This window comes from Labrus mixtus, chromosome 12 (genome assembly GCF_963584025.1).
Source record: "Labrus mixtus chromosome 12, fLabMix1.1, whole genome shotgun sequence".
NCBI classification, from domain to species: Eukaryota; Metazoa; Chordata; class Actinopteri; order Labriformes; family Labridae; genus Labrus; species Labrus mixtus.
Window position 1 is genome coordinate 13259437 of NC_083623.1, and position 17394 is coordinate 13276830.

Sequence of the window (17394 nt, forward strand, 5' to 3'; positions counted from 1 at the left end):
TATCGAGAACAAACGGCGTGTAGACTGAAGCTGCTTTGAATTAGCTTCAAGTGTCAGTGTTTACCTCAAAGTCGTTGGCCTTGTTGTAGTGCATGTTGAGTGCGCGGAAGAGCTCGCAGTCACGGCTGACGCTCAACTCCTCGTTGCCAGTGACTCCATCGTTGATTGACTGGCGGGCGAACTTCTCCATCTGGATGTAGTAGAACTCCCGGAAGTTGCTGAACCACTTGATCAGCTGGGAGGTTATGCAGCGGTTAAACTGGAACGAGAGAAAAAAGGAAACGGCCGTTGAATTTAAATGTAAAATAAATCTACTGAGATCCGAAGACATCTGAATGCAATTGGTGCAAAGAAAAAAAACATGGTCTAATCCTGATCAAGCGCTGCGATTTGAGTCTGAGTGTAAGGATGAGAGCGCTTAGTTTTACATCAGGGAGTTGAGACGTGAGGGACAAACTCAAAAGACTTTCAAGAGAAGGAAAAAAAAAAAAAAAAAGGATGAGAGCAAGAAAGATTAAGTTGTGGAGAGAGGGAAGATAATAGAGACATTAAGTAAGACAGCCAGCTAAGAGGTGAAGGGGGAGCTGTGTCTGGGTGTGTGTGTGTGTGTGTGTGTGGTTCATCTTTCCCGCTGGGAGCAGACCTCCCCCTGTCATAACCCTGAGAATGGAACGAGAGAGAGAGGTGGAAAGGAGGGAGGGGGATAGTGCGAGACCGCAAACACATAATTGACCAGAAAAACGATTAAGTCATCATCTGAAGCGCCCCGGCCCGCAGGGGGCTCAAACATGTACTTAACCCCGTTCACCAATTACACCCTGATTCTACTCCCCTCTCCTCACCCCCTCCCAAGCAGAAGGAAAAGGGGAAGAAAAAAGAAAAGAAAAAGAAAGATAACAGAAGATTGTGGCTATCTGATCTGGGCTGCTCGGCTGGATTCAATAGGAGAAGATAAACCTATTAAGAGGCTCGGCTGGGTGGCAGCTCTTTTTCCGCCTGGTTTCAGCAGAGAAAACACACTGTCTAAACATCCAAAAGACTAGATAAGGACAAACCTAGTGCAGTCACCCTTAAATACCCCTCTGAAAGTCTTAATTGAAACCCTAAAAAGCACAAAAACAACAATCTCTCCTCAGTGACCCGAGATATAACTTCTAATAAATTGCAACCTGTGATATGTTTGATACTCATTACCATCACCCACTCCCTCAGTCCACATACACACCAATACACAGACACACACGCACACACAGGCTGTCACTCCCTCCCCTCTGCTCTTTTTGTGGCACTGGAAGAATGGGGGGACAAAACACTACTAAACGCTGAGCAGACTGCTCGCTGGGGAGGCAGAGCAGTTTTGACATGGAGATTAGGCACTGGCCATTGTTTGATAACACACACAGCCGCGCACAAACATGCACACGCACTCTCCGCGATCTGCAGTCCGCAGTCGAATAAAAACACACAAGAAGCGCCCGAAGATGGGAGGGCGAGGTGCAGACAAGACAGGCAGAAAAGTGGGCGCATCAGGGGGAAAGAGTTAGACCCAAGAGACGGAACCATGCCTTTCAGGAATGATACATAGATGACATAATGGCAGAGTGGAAAACAGAATAAGTCTGCTTGACATTGTTTGGCAGGGTTTTTTTTTTTTTTTTGGAAGGAGGAGGGGTGGTGTGGTGGCTGTCGTAAAGTGCAGGGTGAGCATAAATAGGGAAATGAGGGAGGGAGGAGAGGAGGACGGGTGCAGGTCAGTGCTGTCGGACAATGGTGTTTCGCTGGTGATGGCGGGGGGGCAAAGAGGGTTTGGAACGTGAGCAGTCAGCAAGCTGGGGTCGTGACATCGGAGTGTCAAACAAACAAACTACTGACACTTACAAATACACCGGCTGCACGGGCTATTCTTAAACACACACAATGAGGCAGACAGTAGGAGTGTGACAGAGCACAAAAACACAATTTCGGGCAAGATGTCAGCGTCATGTAAACCTTTTTTTTTTTTTTTTTTTTTTTTCTTCCCGTGAGTAAGATCAGACAAAAATGTGTGCTAGCTGTGAATCTAAGACATTACAGAATTGGTGTTGATGTATGCAGGCCTTCTGAGTGCGTGCAAGATTGAGCACCGCGTTCTTAAATTAAAGGCGGCGAAAGAGTTACCATCGCTCATGCAGGAGACCTTTGGTGTCACTGCATCTGAGTGACGGATAGATTTGTCACTTTGGACAAGGATTACTTTATTATACCGACAGCTCAGGAGAAGATGTATTAGTTCCCGTGCAAGTGAACCGAACTGCAGCTCAATCACAGCAGAGCAGCACACAAAAGATTCAATATTTACTGGAGGTAAATACACTGAATTATATTGCATCTGCACACTCAGGGACTCAATTTGGTCACATCCCCCTGCAGTTTCCAGCAGTCTTGGTTCATTAGGTTGCTGGTGGGAGGGGGCAGAGGGGGCTGATAGCAGCTAAGGACGAGTGTGTTCAGCGTAAAAGGAGGGAATGGGTTCAAAGGAGCACATAACTGCAGCAACTTAATAAGAGCTGGCAGGGGTCAGCCAGCACAGACATGAGACGCAGGGAGGAAAATGTGTGTCTGTGTTTGTGTTTAGCATATTGGTGTGTGTGTGTGTGTGTGTGTGTGTGTGTGTGTGTGTGTGTGTGTGTGTCGGACTGAGAGCCAGATGAGAGAGCGACAGCAAGAGCGTGTTTCTCACACTCACACTCAAGAGCCTGTGAAAGGTCAGCGCTTAGTGCTAACAGCGTACGATAGAAGGTGGCACACACACACACACACACACACACACACACACATGCACACCACACGTATGTTATGCTCATGCACAGGCGCATACTTAAGTCCAGAATAGGAAAACACTCAAGTATCCTTGGCCTAAACTATATTGGTCGCCTGCCCAAGGTATTTAAGCACTTCTGCACACACACACACACACACACACACACGTATCTGCTATTTTTTCTAATATATAAAAAAATCAAATTGATGTTACAGATGCAAATTCTACTTTATTTTGCTGAAGTGGGTCTCTTGCCAACTTTGTCTCTGACACAGTGACAAAACAATGGAACAGAAAGCACACAGGTGACCTCACAGTTCTAAGCTACATCCAGAACAACCCAAGAGAAGGGCAGAAAGACAGAGAAGCCTGTACGGGCCTCACTCTCTTTCTCTCTTTCTCCCTCTCTCTCGCTCTTGCTCATAAGCCCCTTCACAGTCATCAGGGCTTTCCAACGTTTCCTGTTTTCGCAGGGGTGAATTGTGGGAGATAATCTCCGGCTGCCTATTGGCTGACTGCACACAAAAAGCGGCCCTGGAAAGCGGGCTTTTGTTACTGCAGCGACTCAAATCCAGCGGCAGGCTTTTCTTTCTCGCCGGCCCCACCGAGGGCACACATACCATGCCGCCACCACCACCATCATCAGCGAAAAAAAGAAAGGAGAAGGAATGACATATAGAAAAGGGGAAAACCCTCCTGACCTCTGGTACACCACAGCACATGACATGTCCCAATATGATAAGAGCCCCTGATGGACAAAGGAAGCAAGGTGTTTTTGTCTTGAGTTTGGTTGGCTAACAATTTAAAGGACTATTTACTTCTAAAAACCATACAGCTAGAAACACAAAAAGTGACTTAAATTGACTTACAGTTAACTGTAGTTGACTTTTATTTAATCTACTATAAATATTTACGCCTCATTATAAAAATGTCTTCTCTAATTACGAGACTTCTTAAAGACAGTGGGATGATACTATAAGCAGTCATCAGCAGCTTCAACAATGGTATTATGACGCATCTGTCAAAACATTTCAGAAACACCAAAAGTCACAAAGAAGTCACAATAGTCTTAAAGAGAGCTTAGTCAAGGAGAACAACAGCTACGGCGTCCCCTGGTTGTAAGGGCAACCCACTTCCCACGTTCATTAGGTCCTTGACAGTCAAGACCTGATTAGTGGAGACCTGATTAGCCTTCAAGACTTAAGTCCGAGGACAGCCGCTCGCTAAGAGGCCTTGCTCACTGAATCTCATTAGATAGTCAGTCTCATTCCCATACATGTCTACTAACTTAAAGCCATAGACCATTGTCCTCCTCTGAAAACAAAACAAACTAATGTGACTCATAATCCCCTTAACTACCTTGACCTTGTTTAAGTATCTGATGAGGCTATTCATGAAGGGGCCACCTACTTAGTAATGATCAGTCAGTGAAACAAAGTGGTTGTAATCTTAAATGGCAAAATTGTTGCTGTGTGTTTTTAACAGAAAATTACACCAGCGTGGGGTGCTTTAATATTGAGGAGTTTTGTAACCTATCAGTGTTCGCAGGTGACGAATCATGCTCTTTTCAACTTGCCCAATCATCTGCTGCCACAGACATGGTTTGTGGCCCAAGCATCCAAGTGAGGGCAGCTGGAGAAAAAAGGGGACCTTTATCTCTGATTTGAATAAGATGGCCTGGATATGTCACAGTGTTTACCCCTCCGTATGGTCTGAGAGGGGCGCACACACATCACCACAAACAAACTCGGTAGTGCACACTACAACGGCTATTGTGTTGTTGTTGTTGTGTTTTATGCGGCTTACATATCGGGCTTTGTTCACCAAACTTCCGTCTTTAAGCTCCCCGTCAATTTAACGCTCATCCTCGCCATTTTCCATTCTCTCCCTCCCTCTCTTTTTCGAACCGTTTTCCCTACACCTGCTCAGATAACCACCACCCCTCCGTCTCTAGAATCCATCCTCCTCGCTGCCCTCTCCACCCCTCCATTACTCATCCTGGTCTTTATCTTTAGCTTTAGCATACTCATAGGCTCTCCAGCTCCCTCATGTAAACCCATTCAACTTCCTCTTCTTTCATCTTTTGCATAAAACCATATCTTAGTGAGGGAAAGGGCCTTATTTAAAGAGAGAGAAGGAAACACTGTTCATGGCAACTGGAGCTTCCACATCACAAATAATAACTTCCCCTTTAAAGCAGGTGACTTTCCAGGCGTGCAAGTGGAAAATGCAGTAAAAGACAGGAAATAGAAAACAAGATTGCTATCTATCTCTACACTTCTTCAACAAGAAGTTAAGTGTAGACATGATCCGATAAGTATTTTCTTTCCAGTGCTGATTCTCATTTGTAGGCTTGAATATTGGCAGTTTCCAAAAAAAAACATACTTAATATTGGTTTAAAAAAAACACACATTACACATTTTCTAGCTTCAATCACAACTCTCTGCTGGTGCTACACTGTCTTTTTGTTTGTTTTTTTCTCATCATAATTTACCTGAAACCAGTCAAATTTAAGTGGTCTTAATGGGTTTGGTTTTAAAAGTCGATACTTCTAGTGATATTAATTTTAAAATTATTGATTCATATTAAATTATTGAATTTCTTTTAATCAAGTCAATTAAATATAAATCAAGACAGTAAAATATACCAAAACAAAAAGGGAAATGTTGTTAAGGTTATAAACAAAGAAAAGAAGAGGAAGAAAATGCTTGGACTTACCTTGACATCAGAAAAGAACATCTTGAGCATATTGGAGCTTGGGTAGCGAGTGTAGAAAAACATGAGCTTGGCCTTCTTCAGGTGATTAGGGGAAAGACCCTCTTGGATCTGAAAATTGCTGCCATTAAGGAAATTACCAACTGTGTTTGGAAAAAAAAAAACTTAAGGAAGATCAAGGAACACAATACAAGATTTGATTGGCTAATAGTTGGTGCTAATGTTTGGCAAGAAATTATCATTTGGATAAAGGGTAACCAAATTTCCTTTCAGGCATGAATGCAGCACTGCTCAAGGGGGGGCTGAAGACAGTGCACCAAAGCAAAACCATTTGTTTGCAATTACCATCGTCTGTATCAGGTGTGAGAGCGTCACGCTAAATAAAACGCCGGCCAGCACAACAGCCGATGCTTTTACATAAGGCGGCTCATTTCACAGTCAAAGTAAGCAAACGCCTTTGCCTACACCCCATGCTTACATCCACCAAAAGAAGGAAGAAGAAAAAAGAAGACATTTGCATATCACAGACAAAGACAGCAGTTAACGCCAGTGACGGGCAAGAAGGCCTAATGGCTTGGCGACAACACATGCCAAGCCTGAATATGACTGTCTAAAGTTGGCTTCATATCAGTGACAGAACAAGGTCTGGGAGATGGTACCAAACACTGGCCCAAGCAACATGAAAAACCTCCACACCCACACAGGCCATATTCAAAAATACATGTCAGAGGCCTTGTCTTCCTAATGGATCGCCTGGATTGAACAGCATAGATGAAGGAGATGGGCTGGTGGGGGCACCTTGAGGGATAGTATGGTTCCAACCTTCAATTACATCCCCCTCCTCCTCCCTCTGCTCCACCCCTGCCCCCCAGCCTCTCTGCCGCTGCCAAACCCTTGGAGATGCAAAAAGAAGGAGGAGAAGAGGGGCTCTGAGGCTTTGGACACAGCCAGCAATGGGGGGGACCGAAACACATCTGCGCCACTGAACGGCCCAAGCCATTTCCATGGTGAATTAACGGCCGTATAATGCATCTGATAATATCAATCTGGAGGATAAGACATTGAAAAAGGGAACAGGGATGGGGGGCAGGCTGCTTGTTAAAACCTCAGGCTGTTCAACAAGGGTTTCCATCGTGCACTTGCAAGACAGGGCTTTAAATTACACAGACGATACAAGCCCAAGTTTTCATAAAGACTGTTTACACTTGAGCGGACAAAATACATTGCTTGACATTATTTATGATCTACAGGGGTGGCTGTGGTCATTAAAATCAGTCAAGTGTCCAGATGTAGCTGTAACTATAGAGCGGGAAGAAGGCATCAGCTGCTAGATTGGATTGCCCTTGGCCTCAGGGCTACACAGCAAAGCCAGCAAAAGCTGAACCACACTGAGCTGGCTCCTTAAAGACCCTGTCTACTTTGTCTGATTCAGGGAAAGAGAGAGCATTGGTTGTATACGCAGCAAGGGTCTTGTGGGGGAAACCCTGGCAGACTGGTGTTACTCTGTCAGGCCTGGCCAAAAGAGCAGCACTTCACTCTCCACACCACACCATCTGCTCCAAGTGCAGGGGATACAATGGATCCTCAGACAGAGAGGGAGGGAAAAAGAGACCTCTTTTTCAGTAAGGCAAGGTGGGATGTATTTGAAAGCTGTGCACTCACACTTAGATTCATTTCTTTTTGCTACTTCAATTAGGATTAGCATCCTTTTACCCTAATCGTTGAAATTAAAAAATATTTTAAAAACAAAGACATCCTGGTTTTCACCTCTCAAGCCATAAACACAACATCACCTCCCTTCAGACGACAATTAGGAAGCTTCATATCTCCTGATGAGGCATTTTCATCTCCAATTCACTCACAGCTTGCAAATGTAATTGTGATTGGACTTAGGGGTGACGTGCACGGCTATTATTTTGTCATGATGGCACACTCATACCAGCTGGCCCACTGTTTGCCTGCCACATCTGACAAGACATCATCATTCTCACAACACTTCCCCAAAGCCCAAAGTCATGAGAGGAAAATAGCTGCACCACTTCCTAATTCCAGGTGTAAGGACAAGAATATTTGGAGTCGGTCTGAGAACAAATGGGGAAATTGATTGCAGCCATCTGCTCCGTAGCGCTGAAAAAACCTTGTGAACTTGAACGCACCTGCAAAATGTCTGACAAACTGTCACTGGCTTCTAACACACACAAAAAAGAAACTACAGAAAAAAAAAATATATATATATATATATATATATTTTTTACAACTGTCAAATCAGCTATTGGTAGGGAAAAATTGGATAAAGATAAACTGATCCAGAGAAGTCATGCTAATTATAATATATATATTTTTTAAAGTACGAATCTATATTGTGTACATGTGAAACTTCGTTCCTACTGTAAACCTGTGGATTTAACTATGTGAATCAAAAAAAGAGGAAAACAAACACCTATGTGTTCTTCCTCCATTTGGGGGAGTACATCTGTTAATGCCCTGCATTTATAAATGCTACTATGAAAGCCACAGCATCTGGCATATGTGGTTATCGTTTGATTGTTTTCTACTTTCTCTCTGTCTCTGTGTGTCTCTCTCTCCCTTTTCTCTTTTCATCCCTCCATCGGGAACCCGTAGAAGCAAAGGATTATGGATCTCTGGAAAGCATTCACCCTTGGGTCAGAAGACAAGACAAGGCGAGGTAATGAAAGATAAACAGCTCGCTGCAAACACCTGTTAACGTCTGCTTCAAAGAAAAGACAGGGAGGAGGGGGTTTGCAGGAGGGAAAAACAAAAAAAAGAAGTATTTGGCTGCCAAGCAACAGCCAAAGGGCCCCCCGGGCTGTTGACAGATCTTTATGAAATGAAAAAAAGAGAAAAGAAACGACAATGATTGTGGGCTTTTTACAACAGCGATGGATGATAAGAGGAACACAAGAGAAAACACAAGCAATCATAAATATACATCTTTACTGAGTCCTCAGGCGAACCTTTTGTGACACGCACTCACGCAAAAGATACACACACGCACACTGACACATACACATCTGAACAGGCTACGCACTCAGGTAAAAACAAGAGACAAAAAGGTGTCCAAAGCGCTATATATACTTATATTTTTAAGAAATAGAGGTTGGATTAATTTCTTAATATAGTGATTAATGTTAATTACTTGAAGACAATGCTTTCTAAGATCAACCATTGTTAAAGAGGTCAAACTTTCACAAGGGGTGTTGAATACTTACGGACTAAGGAGGCAAATGGGAAACAGAGAAGGGACTGAATGTATCTGTTTAAGCTATTAGTCCTGAGTCTCTGTGGGATTCAATTTGAGCCTCCCATAGGGGATAGCCTCTTTATCTCTAGGGCATGATTGGGGCACACAGAAGTTAACCTATAAGGGAAGCTATATAACACCATTGTGTGCCAAGTTTCAGGATGCTATCTCACTCCTAGTTCTTTTAGGCCATTTTTGTAAAAAGAACTGGGGCAGTAAATGTCGTGGGGACCTAATCTTTGTGAGTAAGTGATATGTGACAAGAAAGCTTTTAAGGCACTTAGGATTGAAGATGGAAGAAAAGGCTGTTCGGTGCTGTGAGAAGGAAGAGGTATGAGTGTAAAAATAAATACAACAATGCAGTACAATGGAGAGGAGAACAGCAGTGGGAGGAAAAGTGATTCATCAACAATTTCTCAGATTCTTAGGCTAGTTTAAACAGACTAAAAAATATTTGATTTTTAACTCTTTGTGGCTCAGATGCAACCTTGCACACTTGTCTCTACCACCCCTACCACATGAGCTGGTTTGAGCTATACAAAGTTAAAAAATCAAGGTAAATAAATTATTATTGCCTTTCGACCCTCTGAAAACACACTCACTACACAGATATTTTGAAAGGATACATTGCTGCCTGAGTAGGGTGAGATGTCAGACATGTCCTGGAGGTCACCGCATTCGGACTTGATGAGGGACAGGGAGAGTCCCTCAGCTGTGCTGCCAGGGTGCGCTGGTGAAAGAGAACGATGGTGGTGCACCAGGTGATGACCTGATGCCATCTTGGTCCTAAGGCTGGTGGTCTCCCTGGACAGGTCCATGGAGTCTGGTGAGGAACGGTCCTTTCCTGGGTAGCCACCTGTAGGTGCACCAAGGTGACTCTGGAAAGGGTAGCCCATGAGAGGCAGTGGAAATGGGTGTCTAAAGGATGGGGGGCTGAAGCCCATGGAGGCAGAGAGTGAGGAGGGGTGAAGGGCAGGGTGGTGGTGTCCACCATGAGCACCCACAGCTGAGGACTGGTGGTGGTGCTCACTGGGGGTCTTCCTCACGACTAAGGGCAGTGCCTCGGTTTGGTCATTGGTGGCACCTGGCATTCCTGGCATGCTTGCAAATGAGTCTAGTGGATTGGGAATGATGACATCACCAAAGCACTGCAGCCTCTGGTTAGCGGTGTGGAAGTTGGTGTTGTCTCCATTGACAACAGTGGGGAATCTTTCTGGAGGTATGGATAAGGGGGGAAAGGCCTGCTGGGGTGAAGGGCGGGGAGGCTTGGCAAACACCTTAACCACTGTGTCCACCACTTGGGTCATGGCTGAATTAAGTTCTTGCTTCAGTGTTTCTGCCAGTTGTTTACCTTCAGCATGCATGGAGGAGCCTGGACCTCCCGTTCCTTTGCTCCGGCCGATCCCCTCTCTCCTTGGCTTCCCTCCGTCTGCCAGCAGGGCTTGCTCCTGAAGCAAAGCCCTTGCCCTGTCCAGGAAATGGCCGGGGTCCAGGTCAGACATCTCATTGTCAGAGCGCAAGTCATCTCCACCCCGGTCATCACCGCCAGTGTCAGACCTGACTGGGCTGTCCTCGGACATGTTTCCTATGTCATTGTGGAGGTCATTGTGTTCCGAGTCATCAGTCGAGTCGTAGATCTGAAAGAACTTCTCCTGCAGCTGACGTAGCTGCTTTTGCATGTCCTCCAGCTGAAGCTTCAGTTGCCTTCGCTCCTCCTGCTTCTGTTCCTTCCTCTGGCACACCAGCTGGGTGAAGCTCTGCTGTTGCTGCTGAGGAAGACGCTGCTTACGCTTGTTCTCTCGGCTGCTACTGCTGCAAACCTCACCTCCTCGTGGGCTGCTTGGGGCATGTTGCTGAGACTGAGGGGGTGGACAGTCTAGATCGATCTCCCTATCTCCATCCATCTCATGGTCACGCTCGTGACGTGAAGCAGCAGGTACCACAACGCTGGGTGAATGGCTCATACCACGTATAATGTTTTCTACCCTGGCTCGCTTGGCACGCAGGTGTTCATCGTTGAGACGTTCGATGTCAAAGGCGGCCAGACCAGGTGGACGGCCAAACGGTGACAAGCATTCTTGAGGGGTGCTGTCCTGGGAGGAGTTACTGCAGGCATCCTCCTGGTGAGCATCTGAACTTGCATTGGAAAGTCCTGATCCAGGGAAGACCATGTCCCCTCTATCACCTCTGTCGCCTCTTTCTCCCCTCTCGGGTCCTCCTCCATTTTTAGCCATGTTATTCTTGAGAAGCTGGGAGATAATGGTGGTGCCAGGGAAGGGCATCATGCTGTCCTCGTATGAGTTGGCCCTCTTCAGTAGCTTCCGGAGTACATTGGACTTGGACTCACTGTCGCTGGCTGATACAACGCCAGGCCCACCATGTGGCTGCACTACAGAGCACTCCATGGAGTCGTTGTCTGATCCGTGGTGAGAGTGGGAGCTCAGAGAGTTCATGGCACTGAAAATGGCTGCTTTGGCGCGGGCAATGTTATCAGTGGTTGTTGTTGTGGCTGAGGCTGCGGAGGAGGCTGTGCTGCCCACGGTCCTCTTAACACCAATGTCCACACGTCTTCGCTTGGTCTGTCTGTTCAGGAGGGATTCGCTGTCATGGTCCGGCATCACGGGCTGCTGCTATTGGGCCATATCCCACAAACCCAGTCCTCTAGGATCAAAGCCTCTGAGTACCTGTTGGCAAAAATTCACACATTTATGACTCACCAAGGTGAAAAATGTTTTCAGAATCTAAGTCGCTCACTTAGACGGGACACGTTGTAGAACACAATCAAATCTACCAACCGCTACAGAAATGCTGATATTATTAAACCTAAGAGTTTTGAGAGCAGGCAATCCCTCCTTATTTGTCTCCAGAAGAACAGTGATATTTAATTTAATATATAAAGTTGTGAGGAAAAAGGGGTGAACAGTGAAAGTGAACAGGCAAGATGAGGTCAGAGTTAGGCCTTGCCTCGACATTCCAGGACAAAGTCCTACATTTTATCCTGTCCCCTTTTACACGCCGCGCGACACTGAACCAGTTCCCACGGAACACAAAGCTGCATAAAATTATGATAATTACTTAAGTACTTGTCCTCATTTCCATATTTGTGTGGTGTGAGCCAACATAGAAGCTATTAACAAACAAAATAAAATTAAAAGAACAAGGTTAAGACTATCTTAAATGTGTGGTGTAAAAGAGGAGTAATTGCAAATAGAACATGTACGCTTAAAACATCTTATTGAGAAAATGAGCTATGGTTGCATAAGCTCAACAAAACATGCTAAATTTAAACCATGTTTTAAATGTGTTATTCTAAAATGTAACATTTGTGTTTAAATCAATATAACCATCATATCTTAAGCAATGGGGATGGTGACACATAAAAGAAAGACAAAATAGGCCTATTGATTTTGGTGCCAGCGTGAGCTCACTTCTGTGTTTTTTGTTTGTCTTTTCATCTGGCAAGGGCAGTTAATTCTGCTCAAATGAATAGGTCGCAAGGGTCAACTCTGGCAAGGAGCAACTTAAAGCGCTCATACAAAAACCCTAATGCCTCCCTGAAAACAAAACGTTTTGTCAGAACGGGCCTGCATCATTAATGCTATGTAAGCAGCAGTGGCAGTGTCTTAGTCACAGCCATATCAGATGCATCCAATCTCAAATGAAGTGATATTATCAAAGACAATCTCAATGCTTCTCATTACAAAAAATATACATTGACATGTTAATCGACTGTTAATGAAACAATGTTTTTATATGGGAATAAAAGTAGCAGATATTTAAACAATTTACAGAACAATTTGTATTTTTCTTTTTACACTCCAGAAAAACATCTCCCATCAAAAAACTATAAATTATAACAAATTCAAAAATTATATCTTAACTTCAATTTTATAGTAAATATTCTAGCTATTCATTTTTTGTCATTATCAATACAAGAACGTCACTTTAACATTCTAAGATCAATCTTAAATACATGTATTTGACGGCTCTGCTTCAGTGCTAAGTGAGAAAAATACACTCCATCAATTTCTTGCTTTCACTTTTAAAGTAAACTGTATTATCTTATTGCTGAATATGGAGCGCACACATGCAACTTTGCTGTTGGCTTTGTTATACGCTGTGTGTCGAGTACTTAACCACACAACTGTTAGAGTGCCACTCATAAAAAAATTCTGAATTTTAAAGATAAAACTGTACGTGTAAAAAACTGTTGCAGAGAATAGATTGGGTAAGATTGTTTGTTTTCTTCATTTAAACACAACTATATCCAACACTTTTCTTAAATACAGCCCTTAAAAATGGCTTTGGTCCAAGTCTTTATAGCCATATCAGCAGTTCAAACAAGAGGTGATATATCTCCAAGAAAAAAAAACACTTGACTTGATCACTTAAGGGTCTTAACAATGAGCTTGAAATAGTCACCAGCACCTGTCTTTTCTGAAGGCGCACCTGTCTCCCATTGCCCATGCGCACTCTGTCTCTTGTAATAAAAAACCTTTCAAGTTATGAAGCACACACATATGAACAGTATAGATGTGCACAAAGCTCCAAGTTCCATAGCCCTCAATTTGTTATACATGCTTCTTCACTGGAAAGCGTTTTTATATCTCGGAAAAGTTTAACCCTGACATGAGCAAAAGTATAAAATAATGAAAAAAGTTCAGGCTTGAAACATGGTCCATAACACACATTTCCAGTAACTTTCTTTTGGAGTCAAACAAAAAGTCCAACAACATTTAACACTAACACTGTCTATTTGATCAGTCAGTGGACTGATAAGATTTGAAAACCTGAGAGACACAGTTGAACACACTTATTTACACAACAATAAAGCCTATACCGGCAGCTTTCACCATCACCATGATCCAAAAGTGCTGGGAGAGGACAGAGAACATATTCATAAAACAGGACAACTGACAATGTCTTTAACTTCCTGAGTAAGGATTTTGTCTCAATAAAAAATCATGTTTTAGGTGCTGAGGTAAGACCTAGCCCACAGGACAAAGACAAGATGAGGTACCAGCAAATTCATAGAAGAGATCAAACCCATAAAAGTCTCAGTTTCAGTCTAAAATCAACGTATGTTTAAATCTAGTTCCTGCTTGAAACAACACCGACAACAAAAAACTTGCTTCCCAAACTTACTTAGTAAAGTTTAAAATCAACTTGATCTCCGCCGTGATGAGGAAGGTTGGGCTACGGTCCGCAAATCATCCTCGAAAAAACACGGGCTGCACACGCAACTCTTTACAACACATCCAGATAAGGGGAACGAAACACAGCAAATAGTTCTCGTATAGATATGATTAGCTGCTGATCAGCAGAATAAATTTGCGCGTTAATGATGTTTGATTTGTTTATTTTTTCCACCCACCGCGCGCAAGCGATGCAGAAAGAGAACAAGAGAGAGGGAGGTATCCGAGGACAAGGTTACTTACCCTTTAGATGAAGAGGGGGATAACCTGAACTCCTACGGCGTCAAAAGGAGAGAATTTACGCAGCGGACTGCTGGATGCAGGGATACTAAAACAATTTCTCAGAGAAGAAAGAGCTGGAATAAAGTCGGCAGCGCGAGCAAAAGGACGAAAACAGGAAAAATATATAAGATGAAAAGAGCTCTTGCGCGTCGGTCTCTCTCTCGCTATCCTCTGCTGTGACTAAAAGAGTGAGAGACATAGAGAGAGTGCAAGAGAGAAAGAGAGGGACTGCGTGTGTGCGTCTCCGAGGCGCACTGGATGAGAGCACTGGATGCTGGAGCGCTCCTCTGCCACTAAGATTCACTTTAAGATGCGGCTGAAGGAAACAGGAAGACGTGCGCGTCACGAGCGGCGTGATGTAACTGTCGCTACCTACCAATAAGAAGCGTCCGTCCGGTCCGGAGAACAACGCACTGAACTTGACCAGGGAATGGGACTTGAGCATGCAACTAAAGAGAGAGAGAGAGGAAAAAAAGGATATACCACTTTTACTAATCTCTTTCTTCTCAAATCAACGTCCTGCGCGAGTAAGAATCATTACGCACTTTGACATTAAACCATTATAATACATATTCTACATGTTTGTAAACATGTATTGTCATGTTACAGTCTAATACTGATAGGCTCCTATAATAACTAATAAAATAGGCTAAGTGTTGCTTTATTCTGATAAATTTTAAATAGTGTAAGAACAATTTTACGCTGATGTGTGCTTAGAAATTCATATAATATATAGATGTGTATGAGATTAGCTTCCCCTTGTGTTGATATATTAATTACATTAAGGATTCAAGTATGACAAAAATGCAATATTTAATTAATTTCAGAGATGGATAGTTAATGTTTTAGATACGTTCAAATGTTCCTTGCAGCTGTGACATTTAAATGCTTGTTTTAATGCTTCGAATATGTTTATGGAGATCTAATAAAACACATTAACATCCATAGAAGCCCCGGCTTTTTTTTTTAATGATAACCCACTTCCTAATTTGATCCTTAGTATCTCCGGTTTACGATTATTTATTAATCATGTTTTTTATTGCTTTTTTTTTTTTTTTTACATTGTCCTGCAAACACAAAAGTTACATATTTTTAGAACACAGCTTCTCAAACAGAATAGGACTATTACGAGCTCCTCTGGGTATTGGAGGTTCAGAGTGGCATGTAGAGATATTTAACGTGCACAGTTTTCTCATTGGTCGCAGCAAAGTCTGATTTATGAACAAGCAAAGCAGCAGCAGAGCCTCCGAGCTTTGCTTTGGAATTCAGATCATCCGGGGAAGCCAATATCTGCGAAGAGCTAAACGTTTCTTTGTGAAATGCTCATGTGAAGAGCCGAATATCATCACGAAACGTCTGTCACTCGGATCCACAAGCTGCCACTGAAATATCCACGCGCCCACAGAATGCACCATCATGAGAAAAATACTATTGAACTATATGAAACTAGTAGTATATACATTTTAAAAATGCATTTATGTTTAAAAAAAAATACAGATATTATTTATGAATTTATGTATTTCCTCTCTCCCTTTGAAACCACCCCACCTGTAAGGCTGAACCCTGCAGACTCGGACATTTGATCATGTCCGCAGATAAACCTGATGACGCTTTAGATTTATTAAAAGATTACGGCTGCTCATCTTCATCCTCCCCTATTCTAAAGTTTTATATAAATACATTTCAAATTTTCCGCTATGAAAATGCTCAACAATTCGACCTATACAACAGGTGTTTAGGCTACATTTATTCATATAAAACAACTATTTTAATCGATAGAACGGATCACCTTTATAACTTCATCTGCCTCTTAGCAAATATATAAAGCATCGCATTGGAAATGGAAGCAAGAGATAATCCTTAATTTTCTTTAATAACTAAGGTATAGAGGTGTGTTATATGTTTATTATAGGGTGTAGTATCACGTTCCATTTTAAGGCCACGAAAGAAATTGTTGCTCGTGCACTGGTGTTATCAGATCAGCGTGCTTTTGATCTTTCTTTTTTTATCTTTACACTTTCGATTCAGTTGTTTCCCGCAGAATCTTCTTTTTTTATCCTCTGCACAAACAGGATCCTGAAGTACTTAACGATAAATCTTATTTTCCATATGCTCGTCTGTCAGCTGCCAAAAGGGAAAAGGCGAGTCTCTTTTCCATGTCGCAAGCAAGTGGTTTTTTTTTTTTTGTTTTGTTTTTTTAGGCACAACGAATTGCAACCAAGTCAGCAAACTTTTGTGTCTGGAGTGTCTTTTCCAAAGCAGGTGTCCCTGCCCCCTCCTGCTCCCTGCTCTGGCCTCTGGTTGGTTTGGCCTCGGCTCCCCTGGGTGCCGTCGGTGCGCACACAGGCTGGAAAAACAGGCCGGGACATTAAAGAAACGCGTGTTTGGAAAAGGAAGACTCGGATGAGGTGTAGAGGAAACGTGCTGCTTAACACTGGCTGCTCTTATCAGCGGCCCCGTCCAGGTGGATCGGCCCGGGGATTTATTTCAAACTCACTTTCCCCCCCTTTTCTCTTTTGGGTCGAGAGCGACACACCTCGATGCCCAAGACTGACAATGAACGCTGGCATTGCGCACTGATGGTTGAAGTTATTGACATATTTATTACAGCAGGGCCCAAACGCAGAAGATGAGAGGAAATGAAAACAAAATGTCTCCCAGAGGTGTTATAAAGGAACTTTTTTAACACGATGACCTCAATTATGGGAGCATAAAAGCGCGCACGCGGTGATGGTATGCGGGAGTGGAGAAGAGCCAGTGCCTATTTTCCCTCCGCAATCATTTTGCTTAACGACAGGTCAACTGTGTTTATTATTAGAATTATTATCATAATCATTATTATTTTTATTCGTCAATTGCATTATTTCAAGCGAATTAAATACAGAAAATCAACAAATGTCACCACACAGGTCGCCTAAATTGAAGTTACGTGGATCATTAATATTGAAAGATTGAATTCGATTGTTAAAAAACAGCAATCTCTTGAGCAGCATGCGGTCACAAAATGTCATTAATCGGATAATGACTTGATGAGCTCCTACAACAGCTCCATTTCTTTTCACAGACAGTTTTAAGAGGAAGAAGAGAGAGAGAGAGAGAGAGAGAGAGAGAGAGCTATTTGCGAAAACAGAAGCAGGGA

At 43.2% G+C, this 17394-nt stretch overlaps 1 protein-coding gene across 2 annotated transcripts in view; it reads right to left on the reverse strand.

The window, feature by feature from the left end:
* LOC132984988 (prospero homeobox protein 1-like) overlaps window positions 1–14666 on the reverse strand; it is a 33817-nt gene extending 19151 nt beyond the window's left edge. The window contains exons 1-4 of one of the 2 annotated variants that reach the window (XM_061052080.1): window positions 14217–14666; window positions 9405–11462; window positions 5520–5627; window positions 65–259 (exon numbers count right to left, since the gene is read on the reverse strand). In XM_061052080.1, the coding sequence (XP_060908063.1) occupies window positions 65–259; window positions 5520–5627; window positions 9405–11396 (2295 nt within the window). In that variant the 5' untranslated portion in view covers window positions 11397–11462; window positions 14217–14666. Of the gene's footprint in view, window positions 1–64; window positions 260–5519; window positions 5628–9404; window positions 11463–13923; window positions 14073–14216 lie in introns of those variants that run through there. The other variant, XM_061052081.1, reaches the window with a different exon arrangement.
* Window positions 14667–17394: the final 2728 nt, after the last annotated feature.